General features: G+C 41.4%; 1 protein-coding gene across 1 annotated transcript; it reads right to left on the bottom strand.

Annotated features, from left to right (window-relative positions):
- Nucleotides 1-2,957: 2,957 nt before the first annotated feature.
- On the bottom strand, nt 2,958-3,962 carry GPR12 (G protein-coupled receptor 12). Its single transcript, XM_068395162.1, has one exon. The coding sequence runs from the start codon at nt 3,960-3,962 to the stop codon at nt 2,958-2,960; it is 1,005 nt and encodes a 334-aa protein (XP_068251263.1).
- Between the last annotated feature and the right edge of the window lie 20,381 nt (nt 3,963-24,343).

The following is a 24,343-nucleotide window of genomic DNA, read 5'->3' as shown; positions in this document are numbered from 1 at the left end:
CCCAAGAGTTTGTTCACAGGGGTGTTAGATAGCACCTATCCAGTACTGCAAACCGTGTTAAAGCTTTGTCTGACAGGTGCAGGCAAACCTATGTCATTGGCTTCCACAAGGATTTTCTGGCCTATGCTGCATGCACAGTCTCAATTTTAGAACATATTTCTGGAAGTGACAACATCCTCACTGGAGGTCACAGCAGTAGCTTGGGAGGCATAATCATGTTCCTGATCTGTTTGTGGTGAAAGGTAACCACGCGCTACTCCTCAAATGAGGGCAAATCACATCCCTACGAGCTAGCTTTGTGCAACTTCTGTAGTTAATCCTTCTTTCCTCCATTTGACTCACGCTGCTTCTCAGGAGAGGAGCTTCCAATTACAAATCTTTCTGCTCTGGCACAAGGAAAAGGTCGGCTCCCCCGGCACTCTGGAGAGCCTCTGCGGATTTGAGCAGCCTGTGGGGCGAGGAAGATGACAAGGACACTAGGTCCACCAGCATGTGAAGAGGGGACGACATTATCTCACTCTGTGCTGTTTTTACTGGCTTCCCTACCACCTGGGTGTTGTGGAAAGAAAAACACCAGTGCCTGTGAAGTTATCCAAGAGGATAAGAACAGGTCTGCATAAGCAAAACAAGAGTTGCCCTCAGGACTGAGTTTTGGTCACAGTTGCAGCTGCTCATCTTCATTCCACTTTTTAGTAATTTGATAGAGAAGAACAAATGGGGAAAATAAAAGAGGGTAAACTTCGTGTGACTTCAACTTGGTTTTTGCTGTTAAAAGTGCCATTCTACATTATTCGGTCTCTACATTATTCAGCTCATGACTTTTACTGCCATTGATTCCCAATACTTTGCATACTTGCAAAACTGCACGCATATATAGCATGGATATTTATGAAGTGATTATTTCTTATACAAAAATTCATAACAAAATGCAATGACTAGAGTTTCATTAGCATTCAGAAGTAGATAAAGAACACCAATATTCTACACTGAGCAGGGGCCACAGTCTTAACTGTGCTGAGCATCTGTAAATCGCAGTGAAGCCAAGGCAGCTGCAAGTTCACAGCTCTACTGGACCATGCCATGCAATTATTAAACTAATCCGATTGAAAAGTAAGAGCCAAATATCATGAAGGTTGAACCAAGTAAATAATGGAATTTGAACCCGGCATTGCAACTAAAATTACTTATTGCTCATAAAAATCTCTACAGAGCCTCAATTACAGACAACTCATTCACATTTGAGATTCAGCTTTCTGTATAGTATATGACTCTTAACGTCACAGAAACTTTGCCACAAAAAGCTACAGTCATCCAAATGTCCATGTGAAAAGGACAGATTCCATTTGGAAAAATCCAGACCAGCAACACAGTTGTCTCTACTATCTATACTATACAGCTACATTTTTTCATTGAACTGTAAATATTGCTATTTTTACACTTGAGTTTGTTGTGTTTTTTTAAACTGTAATGGAAGATACTGAAACAACAATACAGTGTGCTGACTTTGACAGTCAAGGGAATATAACCTCCTGCTGATGCCAGGGCATTAACACATTGAGCTCCCATCAACACTAATGGAAGTGGTACCATGAACTCCCCACGCACTGACATCAGGGTACACCTTAAGTTTCACGAAGACATCTGCCAGGAAGATTTTCTCTCTGACAATCAAGTCTTCAAATTAGAAAACAATGTTTTATTTCGTGCTTTCTAATGTGGCTTCAGCAAAAGGTTAGAAGCGGTTTGAAATTTAACCATTCATGAGAGGAAGCTCTGCTTTTTAGACCAGAACTATCATCCTGTAATGAAGTGAACTGACATGAGTACAGTGCGAAGAATCACAACCTGTAATAGATGAAACCGCCAGAAAAGGAGAAAGTATTGTTTCATGTTGCAGTTCTGGTTGCATACAATTATGAACCAGATATGCTCTGAGAATTTATAAACCTCAGTATTTGAAATTATATAGCAGAACAATGAAAAAAGCAGTAATAGTTTTGACTTGATAACAAACTTAAGGGGAACCATTTCATGTAGATGGTAAATACGTGTTGCAAGCAATTCGTAGGTTATTTTATTAGATATTTTCTTATACACTTCTGAAAAGATAAACTTGTCTGAGAAACGTGGTGTTGCATCTATTACAAACGCATAGTCAAAGAGCCATATTTTTTCATCCATTTCGAAGATCTCCCCTGAATTCCTTTTAAAATTAATAGTATAATGAGCTCTATGTCCCGTATCTAAGTGAAAACATACATCTGACTTTTGAAAAGGAAGGCAAAGCATATCTTCTGTTTTAACATCCAGCCAGAACTCAGGAGAGAACAGGTAACCCTTTAAAACAATAATCAAGTTAATTCATGTTGGGATGTAAAACAAAAAGCTATACAAGTACTTCCTCACTTAGAGCAAATTTGTTGCACTGAGATTATTACAATAAATACCATATAAATCAGTACAATTGGCCATTATTTTGAAGAGTATTCTGATTTTATACAAATAGGATAACAGGACTTGGGTTTTCTTTTCTTTTTTTCTTCTGTTTTAAAAAGAATTAAAGAGGGAGAAAAATATCATGACAACAGACTGTACCATGCAGTAGGAATGAACTCAATCACATAAACAATTTCAAAGGAGGTATGCTGTTTCCATCTATTTTTAGTTAGCAAACTTAACGTAAAATCATGGCAAAGTCTGGGTAATACAACAAAAAGACCCTGAGCAACTTCATAAATCTGTAACACTAACACTGATTATTCTGATTTTGGAAACCTCCCTTAAACCACTCAATTCATTTTGGTCACTGGGGTTTTCTGTTTACAAAAAGGTCCGTGCATCCCGTGGTTTTTATATGAACCCATCACACACCATTTAATGAATGCATCTAAAGCAAAGACAGTGTCGCAAGAATGTCTGGAAAGTAACATGTTAAGGAACGTCCTCCTAGCTGCCAATCAGACATCACTGGGTGATCTTGCTCTCTGAGAGAGGTTAGAAGGAATACAGCCACAGCAGATGAGCCAAAGTGCCTTCTGTATCTCCTGGTTTCTAAAAGCATATATTACAGGATTGATGACAGAATTGTAGGTAGCTGGCAGGAGGGTGGCATAGGTGTATATAGAAGGATATGTGTAATCTGCTATTAAAGAATAGAGCGTAAAAGGCATCCAGCAAGCAGCAAAAGTCCCCAAAATAATGGCCAAAGTAGACACTCCTTTTCGGGTGGTCACATAGTGGGAAGTGGCCAGGAAATGGTGTTGCAAGGCAATCTGATGGGCATGGCGCATCACGATTTTACAGATTTGAATGTAGAGCTGCAGCATGAGGGCAAACATGAGCAAGAAAGAGACCGAAAGGACAGCTGCATTATTTTTAGTGAGCGGTCTGATAACACTGCAGGTGGATTCATCTCTGAGGCAGTTCCAGCCCATTACAGGCAGCAGTCCAATACAGATAGATGCTCCCCAGAGCAATATAAGCATGACATAGGTAAAAGTGACAGTCCTCTCTGAATTGTAAGTCAAAGCGTAATACAGGGAGAGGTAACGATCAACAGTAATAGCCAGCAAGCTGCCAACAGATGCTGAGAAAGAGGCAACAATCAGTCCAATCGTAACCAGTTTCGTAGCTTCTGATTGCAGAAGGTATGCAAAAACGAAATTGATGATCAATCCAATGCCTGCTAAGAGATCTGCCAGCGCCAGGCTGCCTATCAGGAGGAACATGGGAGCGCGGAGACTGGGGTTATGGAAAATGATAAGAACCACAATGGCATTTTCGCAGGAGATAAGGGTCCCTGAAGTACACAAGACAATGTCCCAGGGGTTTACCAAAAGCTCTGGCTCTGGGTCCAAGACAGGAACCAGGGAGGAGCCTGCGGCTGAGGCATTCTCGGTAAAGCTGGCTTCTACATGATCCTGAGGCAGCCAGCTCAAATTAACCTTCAGATCTTCATTCATTTTAACCCCTGTCTTCTTCAACGGAAAGACATTTTTTTTAATGTTCAGACACAGCACTGGACACAGCACCCCCAGAGCATGCAACGCCCTAGACGGCAACACCAATCTCATGTACAGGCAGGCACTTGTTACATAAATGTGACAATTGAAAAAAAAAATAAAAACAGAGTGGGAAAAAATATTTAAAACTGCCCGAGATTATCTGCCAAGGGACCGACACACGGAAGCTGAGGGATCCTAACGGTAATTCCCTTCACCTGCATAGGGAAGAAGGCACGGGAGGGAGCCCATAGAACAGCTAAAGCCCCCCTTAAGCGCTGCAATTTGGAGTGTGGGCCGGCTGTGGGGCGGCGTAAACTCCGTTATTCAGCAGCCACCATCTGAAAGCGGAATTATTTTTGCTCACGGAGGGAGCGGCCAGGATGGGGGGCAGGGGGAGGATATCCTTCCCCGACCCCCCGTGAGGAAACCCCGCCTGGGCTGGCGGGGGGGAGGCGCGATATCCTCTGAGAACTTACAAACTCGACGCGGACACCACACACACGGACACCACACACACGGACACCACCACCACACACCCCACGCACCCCCGGCGGCGGTCACCTGGGCTTTCCCCCGGCGGGTCGGAGGAAGGAAGGAGAAGGAAGGTGTTCGCCGTGGTCCCTTCAAGGCGGCAGCGGGACCGGCCGCCCTCAGGGCGCGGCGCGCGACCGAGGCAGAAGCGCAGGTGCGCGCGCCACCCCCCCCCCACGCGCGCGCGCGCGCGCGCAGGGGGTGTGGGTGGAGGGAGGGCGGGGGGGGGGGGGGGGGGGTCGTGCGCGCGCGCCTGCGCAGGTGCCTCCCCACCGCCCGCGCGCGCCCGCTCCTCCCCGCCCCTCTGCCCCCCACCCGCCCCGCGCGAGCGCCCGTGAGGTGCTGTCGCGCCCGCCCTGCGGTGATCGTTCCGCTCGCCCCATCGAGGCGGCTTCGGAGCGTCCTTTGGTTTGAGGTGCTGAAGGGGGTGATGGAGATGTGGGGAGGGTCTGGGCGAAGCTGGGTGCTGGTGATCAAAGGGTAAATGGAAGCGCTCGGTTCAGCCTCGCGTTCCTGCCTCTGTGTTTCTAATTCGTGGCAGCTGTCGCTGGGTCTTGAGGGCGGCTGTGCACCTTGGTGAGGGGGGAGGTCTCGGAGGTCGTGGTGGAGTAAAAGCCTTTGAATAACGTGGTGCTGTATCCAGCAAGCCCCTTGCTGGTCTTAGGTGGTTAGCTGGCCTTTCACTCACAGCAGAGCCTGCTAAAAACGAGTGAAGTCAAAATTATCATAGAATCATAAAGTAATAGAATGGTTTGGGTTGGAAGGGACCTTAAAGATCGTCTAGTTCCCACCCCCCTGCCACAGACAGGGACACCTTTCCTCTAGACCAGGTTGCTCAAAGCCCCATCCAACCTGGCCTTGAACACTGCCAGGGAGGGGGCAGCCATCCCTGGGCAGCCTGTTCCAGTGTCTCACCACCCTCACGCTAAAGAATTTCTTCCTAATATCTAATCTAAATCTACCCTCTTTCAGTTTAAAACCATTCCCCCTTGTCCTATCACTACACGGCCTTGTAAAAAGTCCCTCTCCAGCTTTCCTGTAGGCCCCCTTCAGGTACTGGAAGGCTGCTTTAAGGTCTCCCTGGAGCCTTCTCTTCTCCAGGCTGAACAACCCCAAACCCATTATCCGTACTATGAGGGTGATCGAGCGCTGGCACGGGTTGCCCCAAGAGGTTGTGAGGTCTCCATCCCTGGAGACACTAAAAACTTCATGACGTGGTCCTGAATGACTTACTCTAACTGACCCTACTTTGAGCAGCAGGGCTGGACTAGGCCATCTCCAGAGGCACCTTAATGCCTCAACCATTCTGTGATTCTGTGGTGTATAACCATGTGAAAATGGAGTATAAAAGATTTAAAGGAGCGATTCACAGTGTCAGGTCTAGAGCAGGTAGCGCCTGACAGCGTGCAGAGAACCTGCTGGGGAAGCCTGGGCATAGGGATGGCTGCTGTCTTCAGAGGGTGACATTAGGGCCACATGGCCAGATTTGCAAAGCTGTTACATATAGGATAGCGCAGGCAGGTCAGTGGGACTTTTAGTGAGTTAGAAACTGAACTTGCATAGAGGCCACTGAGTCGGAGGAACCACACCAAACAGCTTTAGACACCAGATGTAGATGCTTGTGCGCAGAAGATAGTCTCCCAAGGTTCCTTGTATTGTCAGTGGAGAGAAGTGTGTCCTCCAGGACATACCAAAATACTGGGATGAGTTGGCCTTCAGAAGAGCCTGGATAATTTTACGAAAACGTGCTTTGTCCTCATTTACACCACTATACACCTTAAGCACCATGGAAAACCTGGGCCTGGGGGACAACTGGAATCTGGAGGGAAGATTTCCTTCTCCCTTGTTAAGTAATGCACTCAGCAAGCACGTGTGGTGCCATCCCTTCATTCAGGCCTACCTCAGTCGTTGTGCTAAGCCCTGTGAAACTTTGCTGGATGATTCAAGATGATTCATTCGTATTTCTGGTGACCCTCCTGCTTCATAACACGGATTAAAAATGGATATCATCTTCCTGTTGATTGCTGTCTTCCTGATTTATCCACTGATTTCTGATGTGACAGCGTAACAAATACTTTCCTGTGATCTAGAATGTTTGGTGTGTTTCAGCATCTGTCACTCTTACATTTAGAACAGTTATGTTAAAAAACGCAAAAGCTTTCCTTCATCCTGTTTAAACATTTGTTTCACAAATGGGGAAGACCAGCATTTCAATTAAATATTTTAATTTAGGACTTTGGAGAGCTGTGTTTATTCACTTGGTTAATTTGTGAATGATTTCCTTTCCAATTGCAACACATTATAAACAAGCTAATGTTTGTATCCTGTGTTGTCAGTTTGTCACTATTAGTGAGATGGTGGACTGTCTTGGTCATTAGGGCAGATGGCATTGGCATGGATTTCACCCTGTAGCACTACAGAACAGTTGTAATTTAGAGGAAAATCTCTTTTTAGCCATTGTGAAAATTAACATGCAAAAATTAGTGATGGGTCGTAGTTAAAGAGCTCTTGTACCACTGTCTTACTGCTGATTTCTGTCTCTCTCTTGTGAGCATGCTGATACAGATGATGTTTGCTGACCGTCAAGCTGGCACAGAACAGCCTAGTGCTGCTGGAACAGGAAGCAGAGGTCGGGCTGTGCTGGCTTCGGACCTGAGCTAGGATCCTTGTCTGACGCTGTGACTGCCATGGTGATGTACAAAGATACTCTGGCCTATCTCAGGTAACACAATATGACTTTGCATAATATTGGCATATCCTGAGGCATCAGCTGTGAAGTCTAGTGCTGTTACTTATCTCAGGGCGTAGTTTAGAAGTTACTCTTCAGGCAGTGTTCAGGAGATCTGGATGAGTTCAGGCATGTGCACTTCTTCCTTTCAGGTAGCTGTGACTGACAATACATGGGAACTGCTCCTATGGGTCCATGCCTCAGCCATGTCTCCTTCCAGGACCCTGTGTGCCGTGGATGTGAAGCCTGTTCATACAGCCTAGAGGTGAAAAACATCCCCCGGTCCAGTGACTTCCTGGTCTGAACAGTAGGAGCGTCAGGCTTTGGGATGCACGTGATCTACCCAGTAAGCGTAAAGCTGTTCATAGAAACCAAACAGCCCAATTCAAAGAGGAAAAAATGTTCCTTAAATAACACGTTGACATATTCTTCACCTGGGGCCTTATCAGCTAGCAGACCTCCCTTCAGAAAATCCAGCAGGGCCCCATGCCTCTCTCATTCCTTCCTAAGCACCCTCTCCTCTTAATCCCTTTTTATAGGCTCCATGCAAGAAAACCCACCCTGAAGGAGGACCAAGTCAAGTGACAGTCCTCAGTACACTATTACCTGGAGTTATTTTTCCTTCAGATTTTTCCCTATACATAGTCTCATAGTAACTTAAATAAAAGTATTAAGAAAGTTCATTTTCTAGTAACGGCTCTTGCAGATAGTAATGGTTAGCTGTATAAAGGAAGTGTGAAGAACCCAAATACATGACAGCAGCCTGTGTGTATTTTAGAAATGGCTTTTGATGGAATTTTCTTTCAGGAGATTTAAAATATTATTTAAATATCCACAGTGGTATAAATATGAATTTTAAATTTCAGAAAAATATTTAGAACTTTGAAAAATGAATTTAATGAGCATAAAACTGTAGGAGAAGATCAGGTTCAAGACCATCTAAGGAACCTGAAGGTGCACAAGTCCATGGGACCTGATGAGGTGCATCCACAGGTCCTGAGGGAACAGGCGGATGAAGTTGCTAAGCCGCTATCCATCATTTTTCAGAAGTCGTGGCAGTCTGGTGAAGTTCCCACTGACTGGAAAAGGGGAAACATGACCCCCATCTTCAAGAAGGGAAAAAAGGAAGACCCGGGGAACTACAGGCCAGTCAGTCTCACCTCTGTGCCTGGCAAAATCATGGAGCAGATCCTTCTGGAAACTATACTGAGGCACACGGAAATCAAGGAGGTAATTGCTGACAGCCAACATGGCTTCACTAAAGGCAAATTGTGCCTGACAAATTTGGTGGCCTTCTACAATGGGGTTACAGCACTGGTGGATGGGGGAAGAGCGACTGATGTCATCTACCTGGACTTGTGCAAAGCATTTGATACTGTCTCGCATGACATCCTTGTCTCTAAATTGGAGAGATGTGGACTTGACGGATGGACCACTCGGTGGATAAGGAATTGGCTGAATGGTTGCACTCAAAGAGTTACGGTCAATGGCTCGATGTCCAAGTGGACACCAGTGACGAGTGGCATTCCTCAGGGGTCAGTATTGGGACTGGTCCTGTTTAACATCTTTGTCAACAACATGGACAGTGGGATTGAGTGCGCCCTCAGCAAGTTTGCCGACTACACCAAGCTGTGTGGTGCAGTCAACACGCTGGAGGGAAGGGATGCCATCCAGAGGGACCTTGACAGGCTTGAGAGCTGGGCCTGTGTGAACTGCATGAAGTTCAACAAGGCCAAGTGCAAGGTCCTGCACGTGGGTCGGGGCAATCCCAAGCACAAATACAGGCTGGACGGAGAATTGATTGAGAGCAGCCCTGAGGAGAAGGACTTGGGGGTGATGGTTGATGAGAAGCTCAACATGAGTCGGCAATGCATGCATGCAGCCCAGAAGGCCAACTGTATCCTGGGCTGCATCAAAAGCATCGTGGCCAGCAGGTCGAGGGAGGTGATTCTGCCCCTCTACTCTCCTCTCATGAGACCCCACCTAGAGTACTGCGTCCAGCTTTGGGGCCCCCAACATAAGAAGGACATGGAGCTGTTGGAGCAAGTCCAGAGGAGGGCCATGAAGATGATCAGAGGGCTGGCGCACCTCTCCATGAAGATGATCAGAGGGCTGGAGCACCTCTCCTATGAAGACAGGCTGAGAGAGTTGGCGTTGTTCAGCCTGGAGAAGAGAAGGCTCCGGGGAGACCTTCTAGCAGCCTTCCAGTACCTGAAGGGGACCTACAGGAAAGCTGGAGAGGCGCTTTTTACGAGGCCGTGTAGTGACAGGACAAGGGGTAATGGTTTTAAACTGAAAGAGGGTAGATTTAGATTAGATATTAGGAAGAAATTCTTTACTGTGAGGGTGGTGAGACACTGGCACAGGTTGCCCATAGAAGCTGTGGATGCCCCCTCCCTGGCAGTGTTCAATGCCAGGTTGGATGGGGCTTTGAGCAACCTGGTCTAGTGGAAGATGTCCCTGCCTGTGGCAGGGGGGTTGGAACTAGGTGATCTTTAAGGTCCCTTCCAACCCAAACCATTCTGTGATTCTATTCTATGATTCTATGAAAATTTGTTGAAAACCAAATATCTGGTAAAGCAGCAAAGTAACATACAGATTGCAATTATGCAAATATAAAAAGATATGATATTTTTTTCTATCACACTGAGACAGTTATACCTAGTGTTAAAGTACTTACAGCCCAGTTACCTTGTTTCTGAACTTTTCTCTAGAATTTCTCTATTGCTGAGCATTAAATATTTTAGATAGCAATAAACATATGGGTAAGTTTTACTTTCAGATATGCATCCATCTTCTCTATGAATGCTCTCTGCCTTGCTTGGGCCTGCCTGTAATTACTTCAAGGATTCTCTCCTGCAAAGTGAGAAGTGACTTGAGGTTTGTCACTTATTTTTAATTCCTTCCTCTTTGCCAATATATTTTTATTTTGACAGGGAGCTGGCTTCACATGGATTTAATCTTCAGTGTGACATGAGTGTAATTTAGACACTCAGACCATGTAATGAGCCAAACTCTGCCCATGCACAAAATTGTGCGGTTATTACTGACCTTTCAGAATCTTTGAGCTGGAATACCCTGTGCACTGCACAGCCCATTTTACCTTTTATTTATTTATTCATTTATTTTCTTTTTGCCCTCCCATTGGAGAACCAAGCGTTGAAGCCTTCACTCATTTTTTCTGAATTGCTAGGCAAGCTGAAAACAATTAGGAGCATAACTAAAGTAAGGGTTATATAGAGAATGCTTTATCCCAAATCAGTCCTTTGTCCATTTCTGAAGGAAAGAAAGGAAATGGAGAATAAAAGAATACTCACCAATCTATATCAGTTTAATAGGAAACAAGTCTTGTCACAGAGACATGATGTTATTGCAATGGGAAGATATATTTTGTTCCTGCATAAATGGAACAGATCTTTGAAAGGCACTTGCCTTATCACATGTCATTATAACTCAAGTGCCAATTTTCATTAAAATATATGTGAGGGGGATTAATACCTGGTTTGCTACAACCTCTTAAAACACTCGCTTCCAACAGAGCCTGTGCCAGACTTGCAGTCATTCAATAACCCACAGGACCACTGGCAGAGAATGGGCATGTTACAAAGTTGGATGTAATAGTAAACGAAGAGAAAGGCAGAGCACTGAGAAGGGAGGCTTTTGGTCGCACAGCTTTTTCAGACAACTTGTTTTTTAATACATGCAGCTAAATGCATAACTGTATTTCTAAGAAGAGATAATGTAGTTGCACCTGCCTCATGGGGGATTGAGTACTGGAAAGCATTGCCTGTGCACAGGAAGTAGTTGGTTGTATATGAGTTCCCTGTGCAGAGCTGTCACAAAGAGGGCTGCTGTGATATAAGGAGAATCGTGAACAGAAGCAGGGAAGTAATATTACTTCTGTACAGGGGACTGATGAGATCAGTATTTGAAAGCTGGATACAGTTCAGGCCAGCATGTTTTAAAAAGGTACTGAGAAACGAGAGAGAATGCAGGAAAGAGTCACAGAAATTATATTGAAGACCTGAGAAAATGTCTCATAGTGAAGGATTTATAGAAGTTACTCTGTTCAGTTAGTCTAGAAGAAGATCAGGAGATGACTGGATTACAGCATACTTTCACCAGGGTTTTTCATGGCTCTTGAATCCAACAGAAAAGGGTGTAATGTCTGGAAGCTGAAGTTAGAGAAGTTCAGATTCAAAATTAAGCTCAAACATTTAACAGCAAGATAATTAAGCACTGGAGCAATACAACCAGGCAAGTAAGGGTTCCATTTCCTCTTAATACCTTTTTGGAAGATGCCCTTATTGAAAACAAGCTCTACATAGGCACAAGCCAGAATAAAAACCTTACCCAAAAGTAGTAGCAATTGATTTTTTTTCCTTGTGGCAGGTTATTATAGTAAGGAAAATTTTCATATAACTCACAGTTTGTTCTCTTCAGGTAAAATAACATGATATTTTGATGGTCTTGGATGTTTGAAAACAACCCTTTTTCTCTTGGGTGCCAAATGCTCTCAGTAGCCAAGGCTGCTCTGAGGAGCTGTCCTCTGCCAGTGGGCTCCTTTCTTTTCTATCTGATAAATGGCTCAGTATTCAGGATCTTCAAAATTGTCTGTCTTGGGGAGATATTTCCCTGCATATACATCTCACGCTTTTTTTGGTAGCTGCTATGTCTCTTTCCTGCTTCCTTTAACAAAACATACTGATTTTCTTTTACTTCTTCTGCATATATTCTTTAAATAACTTTTTTTTCTTCTTTTTTTGAATAATTTATCATGACTGGATTATTCTGGAACTGAGGACAGTGCACTTTGTTTCTACTTTTGCGTGGCTTTTGGCTATTTTTGATTACATCTACAAAAAGTGCTTTCATGCCAGTCTTCATTTACTGATTGGGGATAAAGCATGAGATGAATGTGAAAGGCACTGAGCTTCTTTAGGCCACCACAAAGTACTTCAAGTTCTTCAAACAACCACAGAGGATATCTATGGTGCGCTCACTTCTCGGGGTTCTTAGAACAGAAAACATGACAAGCATAATAAAAATACTAAAAGGTGTATGTTATCCTGGGAGAAGTTTGTACTACATACCATTATATTGACCATGCGTAAGTGGAAAGGCTGGCTTGCAGCTACATTTGATTTCTCTGTTTGCTGGCAAAGTAATATCCCATGGTTGAAAATGATTTGAGGCACATTGATAATTCTAGTTATTTTAAATGAGACAATGTGCATCATGGCTCTTAAAAGCATGGGGAATGTTTCTGAGAACATTTCTGAAAAGTGTGTTCAGTTATAATAGACGAGACGACCAACTTCTCTGACAGAAAGGCCTGTCTTGCTGCAACATATAAATAATGATTTAAATGTTCACACTTGCACCTTGGTGGAAACTGTGGTAACAGTGCTTAAAGATATGTTATCATGTTTGAATGTAGGAACTGGCAACTGTTGCAGGCAGTGCTGTCATGGTGTCTTAACAGACTGTATAACTCCTATGATGATCAGGCTGCAAAAGCAAGAAATGGGAGCTACACACATTTATGATCTGAGCATGATACCCCTGAAACTGTTTGTAAACTCACAAATGCGATTAAAAAATTATCCAAGTGAAATGTGTTGCAGTGCTTGACATGGGAAACGTTAGCTGTGTGAGGAGGTTGGGTGGAGGGGCTGTCCAACAAGATGGACAACTCCTCGGCAGAAACATTAGCTTTGTTCTCTGATGACTGCTTTGTATTACATGTGATGTTCAGTGAAAGGGCTTTAACCATGAGCTTGGTTGGTGACAGAATCCGCTGAATAGAAGAGTTTGATTTCCTCTTTTGTATCAAAGTATCTTAGAAATTCTTCATGGATCCAACATGTCTTTCACAGAATTATCACGTGTATGAAAGTGGTGCTCCACTTTAATCCATGTAATCAAATGAAAGTAGAATTTATTCTGGGACAAATCCACTGGAAAGAAAAAGTTTGCAGTTACACTCTGAGATATGCTCTGAATGGCAGCACCTTTCTGAATTGCTTATTCACTAATACCAGTTATCAGAGATCTGGAGACTCCAAGTGTGTAATAACACAGGTACAATTTAGGACAGGTCAGACAGAAGCTTTATTAACTATGATCATAGCTAATGATGTGGAGAAGTGGGGAGATGGAAACAATCACTGTTAGCTTTTACTGGAAAGGAATGTTCTTTTAGTTGGGATAGACTTCTTAGCCAGACCTCTTAAATCTTAAATATTAATAGTTTTACCACCATACCAGCAATGGGTGCCATGTATGACCATGTTTATAGAGCAGCAGTAGCAGAACTGCTTGTAAGTTTTCTGTCAAGTTATCAACAAAGACAAGTTAAAATTTGTGCTTTATTTTACCCAGTCACCTTGAAAAGAAGGAAATATAAATATATAATGTACGTATTCATTAGGGACTGCATGAGTGAAGGAAAGAACTCTGGACAGGAGCAGAAGCTTTTCAGCCCGCTTTATTGAAAGGAAGCACATTTAGTAATAATATAAAACTGCTGTAGATTGACACTGCTAGCCTCCTCTCCTTACCTGACTTTCCCAGTTACTTCCTGTCTTGGTCACTGGTCACCATCCTACCTATTTTTCAGAGATTATTCTCCAACTCAGACCTGTTGTTCTCCTTGCATTCGGTCTCAGTCTATGCCCTTTAGATTAGGGTATTGCCTTTCTTGACCACCTGCATGGTGATATCTCTTGCATAGTCTCTCATCACTGGAGCATGATTCTATGCAAGCTCAACAAGTGCAGCCTTCTCCAGCTGGTATCCATCCAGAATGCTGCTTGCAGACATCACTTTGCTAGAGCAGTGCTTTGACCAATTTAATCCTCTCTTAACAACCCTCCACCAACTTTTGCCTCTCAAACTTCAAATATGAGAGGCTCATTTTCTCTTCCAAAACTCTTCAGGAAACGTTACATTTAGTATTGAGAAGTGTTCATCACCTCTGATGAGCTTCTGGAGCCAGCCTCTGCTACCTATTGATTACGTGTAGTCTCTCCTGTGCTCTCTTTGGCACTTGGCAGACGCCTCCCATGAAATATCTATGCCACCACCTCATTACGCCCTTTCAAATGACTTATTAATGCTGTTGACTGATTTATTCAAATGTCAGAATTATTAGATGAAGTCTTACAGAGGTCAGACTTGTTGATTCAAAGATACCATTTGGTCCTGTGTGCTGTGAATCTCAAAGTTTTCTGAGTTTTATTTGATGTTTGTGCTATTTTTTCCCATATCTGCCATGTAAGTAGCTGGATGTACTTGTTAATGTTTTACTTCGATGTATCATGCTTCCAAAACTGTTCTTATTTTCTAACAGAGGTATTTAATGAGCCTTTTCTGTATTTTTCACGTAATTAATGTGACATCTAATGAAATCGCCTCTTCAGAATCCTCCTGCTCCTCTGACTGCTTTTACTACTTCACTGTCTAGGCAGCATCTTCACATTTGGCTAGTACAGAGCAAATTAATACACAGTCAAAACTATTATTGATGGTGCTGTACGTTAGACAGCAGAGCATGATCCCAGTGACAGACATCATCACATGGGCTTTTAACTTTTCGATTACTTCCAGAATTCCCTTTCAAAGGAAAAGGTGTGGTAACACAGAGAAGCTGTTTCCTCTTGACTGATCTTATGTTCACTTCCACTCTTCTGTTAAACAAAAAGTAATAGAATACGGTTACTAATGTACTTTTCATTGATGCTCTGACCATAACTCCCTCCTCTTTGAATTTCTACCTTAATTTCCCTTTTAAAATTCTATGTATGAAATTTTCTTTTGTCTTGTTTGCCTGTTCATAACTGGTGTTTCTTCTGTGCTGTGTCTGTGTTCTCAACAGTCTATGAGAGGTGAGAACCATGATCAAGCAACAGCAGTTTATCAAGTTACTGTTAGTTAGCTGAGGTGCACTGACTGCCCATATCCCTGTTCTTAGGCCCAGTTGAGAAGTTATGTGGCTTAATTTAGTTTACAATCAAAAAGAATTAAATGGCATCATCTTGCATTTTTCATGGTCCAAGACTGATGTACGGGCAACTCCACAGACATTTAGTGACTTGTTAATGGTAATCATTTGTCAGAGAATCTAAGAGGTTAGAAACCCTGACGTAAGTCACAGAATCAGTTTGGCTAGAAGGGCCCTTTGGAGGTCTCTAGACCAAACCCTGGCTTAAAGCAGGGCCAGTTATACAGCCTGGTCACCCAGGGCTGTGTCCAGTTTGAATATCTGCAGAGATGGAGATTCCACTGGCTCTCTGGGCCCAAATATGAACTGGAATGTCACTAAAGTTAAATATTGAAAAAACATAATAAAAATCAATAAGAATTTGTAATGGGCAATATTACATTGCTTTTTAGCATGGTAAAGAAGTAAATGTTGCTAGGTTTTTTTAGTGTTTGAAAATATTATTTGTTGTTGTTCTAAGTGGTAAATAACTGTAAGACACTGCTGCTAATAACTTTTTGGGGTTGAGAAAGAAATTATCTGGTTTTTGTTTAGAATCATGGAAAAGTCTTCACAGTAATACCTTTAGCACAGGCCTAAGAGTGCAATGATTAGGGATGTGTTCGTAATGAAGTTTGCTTAATGCATGTCATGCACATTAGAAGTAAAGACAGTAAAATTTTATCTGCATAGTTGCATATTTTTATGTGTTAAACATGATTGACATTTTAATTTATACGAGGAAATGATTGGATATGTGACTTGACATTCATTTTTCTTTTCATGTCTCTGGGAGCAAACCAGTTATGGGCACATTTGTTAACAGTCATATGATTTGATTTTGGTTTACATGCTAATTTCTGCCTTCCTCTTTTAGACATTAACTCTGCCCTTCCTGCACTATCAAAACATCCACTGATATTTGCTGAGGAGCTGCATACCCATGGAATACACTACTGGGCTCAAGTATTTCAGAATAATTGCAGTTAGTCATACTGGTAATGATTAACTTATGCTGAATTTCCACATGATTGCAGCAATACTGAAATTTTAGGATGTAGGTTTGTTGATGCATTTTCTTTTGGGATGCCCATCTCAAACACTAATAAACAATTTATTAAAAAAGTTTTTAATTTACAGACAAATATTAATCAAATTCTTGAACTTGGCATTTAAACTCTATGAGCTGCAGAGGTCTCGAGCAATTTCTCTTTCAGGAAGAGCAAGAAAATTATTTTTAATATCTGTAGGGCTAACTATAGCCTATGATGAATTATAAACTAGATCACAGGCTTCTAGTATTTTACTATCTGGACAGAACAACTTCTTTCTGTGGCCATAAAAGTGATTAATTTTCATGGCTCATTCATCCACAGAAGTATTTTCAGCTAAGATGGCCAGTTTCTGTAATGAGAGTGATTTTGTTTTACAAATTTCTGAAGTTCACAGAGAACTCACCTAGTCACAAATCAATTAATTGTAACTAGTGTCAGTTCTTACTGTGGCATTTATATGCACACATGCTAATTATATACTCACTCATATTTTTGGTTCAGTGATCACGCTTAGAATTATTTTTTTTTATACTAGCAACAGTTTTCATTTAAATTTTAAAATGCTTTAAATTGGTGATTTAAAATTATGTATATTAGGGTTGAAATTAAGGCTTGAAAATGACATGCTTATTAGCATATGTTGTCTAAAAATTAGTGCATAGTCATAACTTGGGGGAGTTGTTGTAATGCTGGCGTTTCCCTAAAAGTCAAATGCTTTATTCATCTGACATTTAGAAACTGTGAAGGAAAGAGGAATTGTAAAATATGTGACTATAGAGCTGGTAAGTGAAAGTTGGCCTTAAAAAGTCAGGTCTATAGGGCTGCTATCCTGGTCATAGATGCAGGAGGTGTGAGATTAAGTATCTGAACCTCTGAAGATTTATGAGAGCAATCATTATTCACAGCAGTCATATGAATAAAAAATAACACTATAAAGAAGGATTCAGGATCAGGAGAAAGAGGGTGATGAGCAAAGCTGGTGGTTCATCATGATTTCATTTACACTACTATAAATCTATAACCTCGATGTCACTTCTACGTATTTGTCTTCAGTGTCTGACTGGTATTTAATTATCCCATGGTTCTGGTAGGGAACTCGGAGCTGATACGACAACAGTGTTAACAGCACAGCTGTCCAGCTGCTGTACACACATACAACTGTACCTCATGTAGCTGAGGACACTGGGCTGCCTTGGCTTACCCTAACAGAACAGTAAATACATGCCTAGTAAATGTAGCCAGTGTTTCTATTATAATAAAGTGTAGACAGAGTTCTTGCCTACTGTGTGTATTTAGACTCCTTCAGAGAGCTCTGTCCCTTGCCTTTAAGAGAAATGAATATTCAAGGAATTCCTGAGATGAAACGGTTGTGAGAATGATGCTTGATTATGATGAAGGCTCTATCCTTCAGTCTGATGGTTTGCGGTGTAATTTTATCCGCTCATTCTGTTAAAAATTGCTCACTGGGGAAATCACAACCACTAAAAGCATTTGGGGATTTCAAGCCTGGTACAATGATTTTTCTCTCATTTTTCTCTCTCTGGCAGGAGTTGAAATATAGCACTCCTTCCGAGGGTTGAGAGGGAAGGGGGCTGGGACAAAAGCAATTGAAGTGGTTCTCCTGGGAGCCTTCCCTGGGGAAAGCACCACTTCTGAATCTAGAGTAATGCTGTTCCAGTGCCTCTGTGTAAAATTAGTCCATACTGATAGCTTAACACTCTGTAACAAACTCATTCACAGCACTGAAGAATCTAGCCTTGCTTTTTCTATCTTTGTCACTTCTTTTAGCTCTGTTTTTTAACAATCTTGCTGCAAAGGCTGCTATAACCCGTTAGGTTTCAGCTGATCCCAGTAGAACTGCTGTAAGTGCCAATAACCACCCCTGAAATGGCCTGAACAGAAGCTATAATAATCCTCTGTCCTCATTTATGGATACAATGAGCGATACATTTCTTCTTTCCATCTTTTCCTTTCTAAACCTCTGTGGCAGAGCGATGGTTTATAGCACATGAAACAGGACAGGAGGTAGCTAAGGGGCCAGATGAAAAAGTACAATGCTGATCAACTGCAACATGAGAAGTTTCTGAATTCCTGTATGGTGGCTATTGTATGAAAAAGATAAACGTACCTTTGCTTATGTCCTTGCAACTGTAATGTTTCTGTAGCACAAATGCTCCAAGCCATGAATTGTAGGCATTCTAGCTTGAGTATTTCTTCCTTTTAGATGTTTTTGAGTAATTCAATGGATATTCACTGTCAGTTTGAGACCAGCTTGTTTTTCCATTATTACCTTGTGTGCTAAGCAGGACAAGTTGTGAGTACAGAAGCTGGGAAACCCTGAGCTGCAGACATGGGTTACATCTGTACCCATCCTGAGCAGTGAGTCTGGTGGCAGGACCTTGAAATTGTTACTGCTGCTGCTTGTCGTAGCACTCTTAAAATTCAGATAGGCATGTTGCAGAATAATACATTTCTTGGGGGTTATAATCTTTGTAATGTTTTGCCTGAAGTCTTTTGGTATCAGAGAAGCTTTGGGGGAAATTTGGGATAAAATATGTTGAGCAGAATTAGCTTCTCTTGATGTGGGCCAAGCCAGTTCTCAGTGACATACTGATGCAATGTTGATCTACAATGGGTTTCAAAAATGGCCAGGCTGTGATTTTATCTGTTTGCTGAGTACAGACAAGACAGGGGGTTCTGGATCCACCGTCTGGCAAACATGAGGCACATATGATGGTCTGAAAGGCACCCCAGTTATGACTGTAATTAGCTGCTTGAAATGGGTGCTTGGAAATGTGACAAGTGTAGTAAGTGAGACAAGAAGATGCAGTAAGTGAGACAAGAATATATAGGAAGTGCATTGTTAAGCAAAGCAGTGAGTTAGAGAGCACATGGTCATCCCTGATAGTAGGTGGCTGATAGTGAATAGGAAAATGTATGGTATGATGTAAAGAATCAGTAAATACACATACAATAGGAGCTGGAATGTGCAGTTGTTGGACTCAGGCTGCTGGATGGTTCCACCTCTCTGCCTGCACTTTGATTCCTAACTTGCCATGCTTTCTGAGTATTCTTTAAGTGGTGAATATGGTCTTAAGTTTAGTCTTTGTTTCAGGATGAATTCAGATCTGTGGATAGTGAAAGAGGAAAATTCTGGACCACTCAGTAGCTAGACAAGAGTTGGCAGGAGCCCTACTGATGAGAGAAAGAGATCTAACAACCAGTAACCGACCAAGTATATTTTCATTTATGCCTGGAATGTGTTTCCTTGATTTTTATTTTTCCAGTGTTTTTGTTTTTTTGTTTGGGATTTTTTGCTAAATTCAGACTTCTGGATATGTATATGGAAGAACAGGAACATAATGGAAATCATCAGTACTCTTGATATAAATGGTTAAAACACAGTTGCATCCATTTTCAGGAAACAAATGCTGTCCACTAAAGTGAAATCTCCAAGGATGCACCCACTGACTTGTACTATTTATGAGATATACATTATTTATTTGACCTAAATATTCTTGTATGTATTCCCATCTTGTACAAACAAGCCCAAGAGACTGTATTGACAAACGGCCTGGAACTACTCATCTAAACCATAGGACCTCTCTGCTATTACTTTTTTTTTTTTTCTCTGTAGCTGCTGTGGTGTAGTTGTGTATCGATTCCACAGACTGACTTATTTGGTCTTTTTTTTTGGTCCTTTGACATTTCATTGCCTGTGCAGCATGTAAACTATGGTTACCAGAGTTAAACAATGTTTGGAATATATTTATTTTAAAGCATTTCAATTCCTCTTTAAATCAGTAGATACCTGAGCACGCTAGAAGTGAATAGATCTGAACTGATTTCAGAATTAATAGAAACATTGAAAAACAGCCAGGTTTGTGAAAGAAAAGAATCTTCCTCATAGATTTCTCGGCTGTACCACAGTGTACAAAAACAAGCCCAGCAGAAACCAGAACTTTATCTGAAATTCATGACTCATTGCCTTGGATGTTGTCAAACTGTTGCAAAAGTGAAATAAATAAAATCACTCACTATGTTAAACCCAAACCACTTTGGCTGCAACTTGGTTTCCAAAATGTGCAATACATTTAATACTAGTTTGAACAGACCTATGGTTTGGCCACCTCATTGCTGTCTGTTCTAAACACCTGTTTTCGTTTAGCTGTACAAAACAGACCAAAATTCTGCACTGGCTTTACACTCCAAACGACTCCAGTGAAATCAGCGATAGCAGTTGATTTTGAACACAAACCACAGTATCACACTTCATTTCTTCTGGAAATTATGGAAAAACTACAGTGTAACTAGCCAAACTGATGGGAATTTTATAAGATGACTGTAACAGACTTAAAACCCAACTGTGCTCTTGTGGCTTCATTCTCTCCTTTCTCTTTGGATACTAGCTCACTTTCTCCTGCCCTTGTGTTACTTGAAAGCTGACCCATTTCGTGCAGAAGCTCGAGGAAAGATTTGTGATAGGGGAATATTTTAGGGAAATAGAAGCAAAATAAAGGAAAACAAGTAAAATGATGTTTAACAAACAAACCAGTTGAATCCTTAATTATGCGATATTAGTTGATTGGTATGTTTTAGTCCAAAACTCCAGGCTGTTTTTTGACCTTCCTTTTTCATTTTCTGTTCTAGTGGATTTCAAAAGAAAAAAACAGCTGCATGATCCATCTATATGTTTGATGACTTGTAGTATATTCAACCTTGTCACTAGTTTTACCATTTTTATATGTAATAATTTTCTCATACATCATCGTACCTATCAAGCACTTTCAAACAAGCTACTTTGGTCTGCATCTGTAATAGCTGTGTTATAGAATTAGTGATAGATGAAACATTTCATTATTTCCTTCTGCGTAAAATCCATCGAAGAAGATTTTTAGCAAATGCTTATTTTAGTGTCTTGCCTACTATTTTATGTTACTCAGTAGTTAAGATGTGCGCTTGGCTTTTGAGAAATATAAGCTCAAAATCATGTTTTGCTGCGTACTTTCTTTGTAATCTAAGTAAGTCTTTATGCGTGGGAATTATTTAAACAAAGTTAGTGTTTTGTATTCTCCAGCCATCCAGTTTCTTTCTGTATCTAGTTTAGGGTTAGATAATCCCTGAGAATAATTTCAATTTACTTATTTTAGGAAGGACCAGTCACCCTTTGAAAGTGCTTGCTTCTATTTCTCTTTATGATGGAGGGAACCCAGGTTACTGTTTTAGTCAAAGTGACTTAAAGTCCAATGAGGTGAACCACAGTCTTTCAGTGTTTCAGCTCCTCCTCGGTAAAGTTGGACATAGCAGCCTCAGGAAGCTGCCACAAGGATGTTAATAATTATGACGTATTCATGAATTATAATAGAAGTTATATGAATATAAAGATTTATCTCATAGGACAGAGACCTACCTCTGTCCATTTCAGACTTCCTTATACTTTTGCATTTTACCAAAGATATGTTTGCTACAATCTGATATTTTAAAGATTTTTATATATAGAATATGGGAAATATCCAATTTGTACATATTGATATAGGAAAGATTTTTACAGGCTTATTTAAAAAATGAAATGTAATGGCATATATTTTACTGATCCTCTTAAAGAAAGCACAGGCCCTTTAATTGTGTTACTGCACCTTAAAAAAATACTCAGCAATCCATTTTACAGCCAACCCTGTGAAAAGTCCCAGTATGAGGGGCCACAAACAAAGAGGATTTTTGAGACTTGCTAAACACGGTATGTATGTTTTGTTCTTGACTGAGGACTTTCAAGGGCATCTGCGTTCTGGAGTGCCATTTCCAGCAGTAGGTGAATGTAGTAAAACATGAGCAGCTTGAACGGATCATGATGACCTCATGTCACCTTGCAAAAAAGATAGGAAGCTGCATAATCAAAAAGTGTGTTAAGCTGAGGGGAGGTACTTCAGAACACTTTCCTAAGTTTATCTGATCTCTTCTTTTTTTCTTTTGGTAAGAGACTCCATGGAAGATGACTCAATCAAATGACTCGGTATGAATCATCGTAGCCAAGGAAAATAATGCATGAAGTGGCAAAACTGATGATAACCTCACAAGTCTCTCTAATGGGCTGTGTTGCTGTTCCATATAAATTTCCCTTTGTGTGTGTGGGAGTGGATCTGTGGTAAATCTGGGCTGTTTGAAGCTGGTTCTTCCTCAAAGTGAGTATCACAGGCTGTGTGTAGGGGGTGAATACTGATGTAGTGTGCTTCACAGGTGAGTGCACTCCTGCATATGGTATGGCATTCCCGGTGCTATGTCACTTAGCATTATGTCACTCCTTGCTCTTTTTCTCTTATTGCAGCTCAACAACTGATAAGTTTAGTATTAAAGTGCAGCAGTAGCTCCCCATGGAGCAGATATTTAAGGCCAGTATTTTAATATCAGAACCCCATAGGCACAAATTAAAACCAATCTCTCTTTGCAAGATTTACAGCTCTTTTTCTGATTAGCAAGAGCCAGACATTGTTTCCTGGAATGTCAGTATTGCTGCATCTCAGTAATGCATGTGACACTAATTAAAAAAGCACAGGAGACAAAGGCATTCCTGTTGTAACTTTAGCAAAGCCACAGGCAAATATGAATTTGAGCCCAGTGTTGCATTTTGGATACTTGCACAGAGTAATACTAGTATCTATGTCAGTAGTTTGCAGAGCGGATAACTTCTCTTTTATGTAGTCTCTTTTGTATTAGGCACTTATTGGCAATGTCAGAAGTATTTAGCTACTTCTTCCATGGAACAAGCTGTGTTCCTCAGGGAAAACACATTTTATTTCATGTGCATTTTGTTACGGAGGAATCTGCTCTTTTGACTTTACAATGAGATAGAAGTTCTGAAAAACTTGAGTTTAAGTTAGAGCCATAGTTCGTAAGAGAAGTAATGGAAGTCTGTGATACAAGCAGGATGGAATGAATGAGAAAGAAAGCATTAAAAGGCTGTATGCCCTCACTAATCAAAAGGAAATTATCTGTACTGCAACGTTTCATGAAAGGAGCATCCCATTTCTTTATAACTAGCTGCAACAAACTTTGAAACAACCAGGACTTTGAGAGAGGGCCCTGACCCACCTAGCTTCTCTTGTTCTGCAGCACTGACCTGGTGCTGTCAAGATGTGAATGCAACTTCAAAAAGTGCCAATAGCTGTGTATGGAAAATGTAAACATGTATCACAACATTGCTGTAAGGGAAAATTCACCCATCCTTGGAGTCTGGAGGCACTTTGTTTCATCCCCTCTCTTTATTCTGTTTTGAACAGGTCCCCTGTGAAGTACTGCCCTAGAAATCAAACCCAGCAACCAGTAAGTATTTTTTATTTTTAAGGTTGTTGGGATTCAGTGGCTTGGATGGGTATGTACAAGATGGGGAGATTAAGCATAGCAGTCATGCTTGTTTTCCTGATTATGCAGCTTTTGTAGGATACAAACTTGAGTGAGTAAGGGAGAAAGTAACTGGAATTTACTTGGCTGTGCCAACAGCCAATGCTGAGTGAAACACTTGGATGGACACAGGTTCTGGAAGCTCCTGTGTTTTCCTCAACAGCCATTTTCAACCCCTGTCTGAACAGTCAGGTTGCTTTACAAATTGAGGTCAAAGTTAAGAGAAATGGTACTTTCTCCATAAATCAAAGACTTCCAGACACAGGAAAGGAGAAATTCCTTCCTGCAGATGTAACATGGAAGTGTAAAAGAAAGAAAATACTAATGACTTAAGCTCCTTTAGATAAAAGTAGAGGGTTACAAATATTCTGCTCCCTTACTTGACAGCTTGGCTGTATGATGGACACATGACTGGGAGAGATGGAGCAAAGGCAGGTGGTTCCCCAGTTACTTTATGCTGAGATTATTACCTATATGGACATATTTAAATATATATCTGTGTAGACATATCATCTTGCATGACATACAAGAGACACTTCTGCTCACTGGAGAAGGAACCAAAAACTTCAGTCTTCACACACAGTTCCCTTCCTGCCATATTCTGCACACCCAAAGTGGTCACTGTCCCAGTCCAGCCCTGTGCAGC

The sequence above is a fragment of the Nyctibius grandis genome, chromosome 2, assembly GCF_013368605.1.
Source record: "Nyctibius grandis isolate bNycGra1 chromosome 2, bNycGra1.pri, whole genome shotgun sequence".
Lineage (NCBI taxonomy): Eukaryota > Metazoa > Chordata > Aves > Nyctibiiformes > Nyctibiidae > Nyctibius > Nyctibius grandis.
This window is presented reverse-complemented; position numbering and strand designations above follow the sequence as displayed.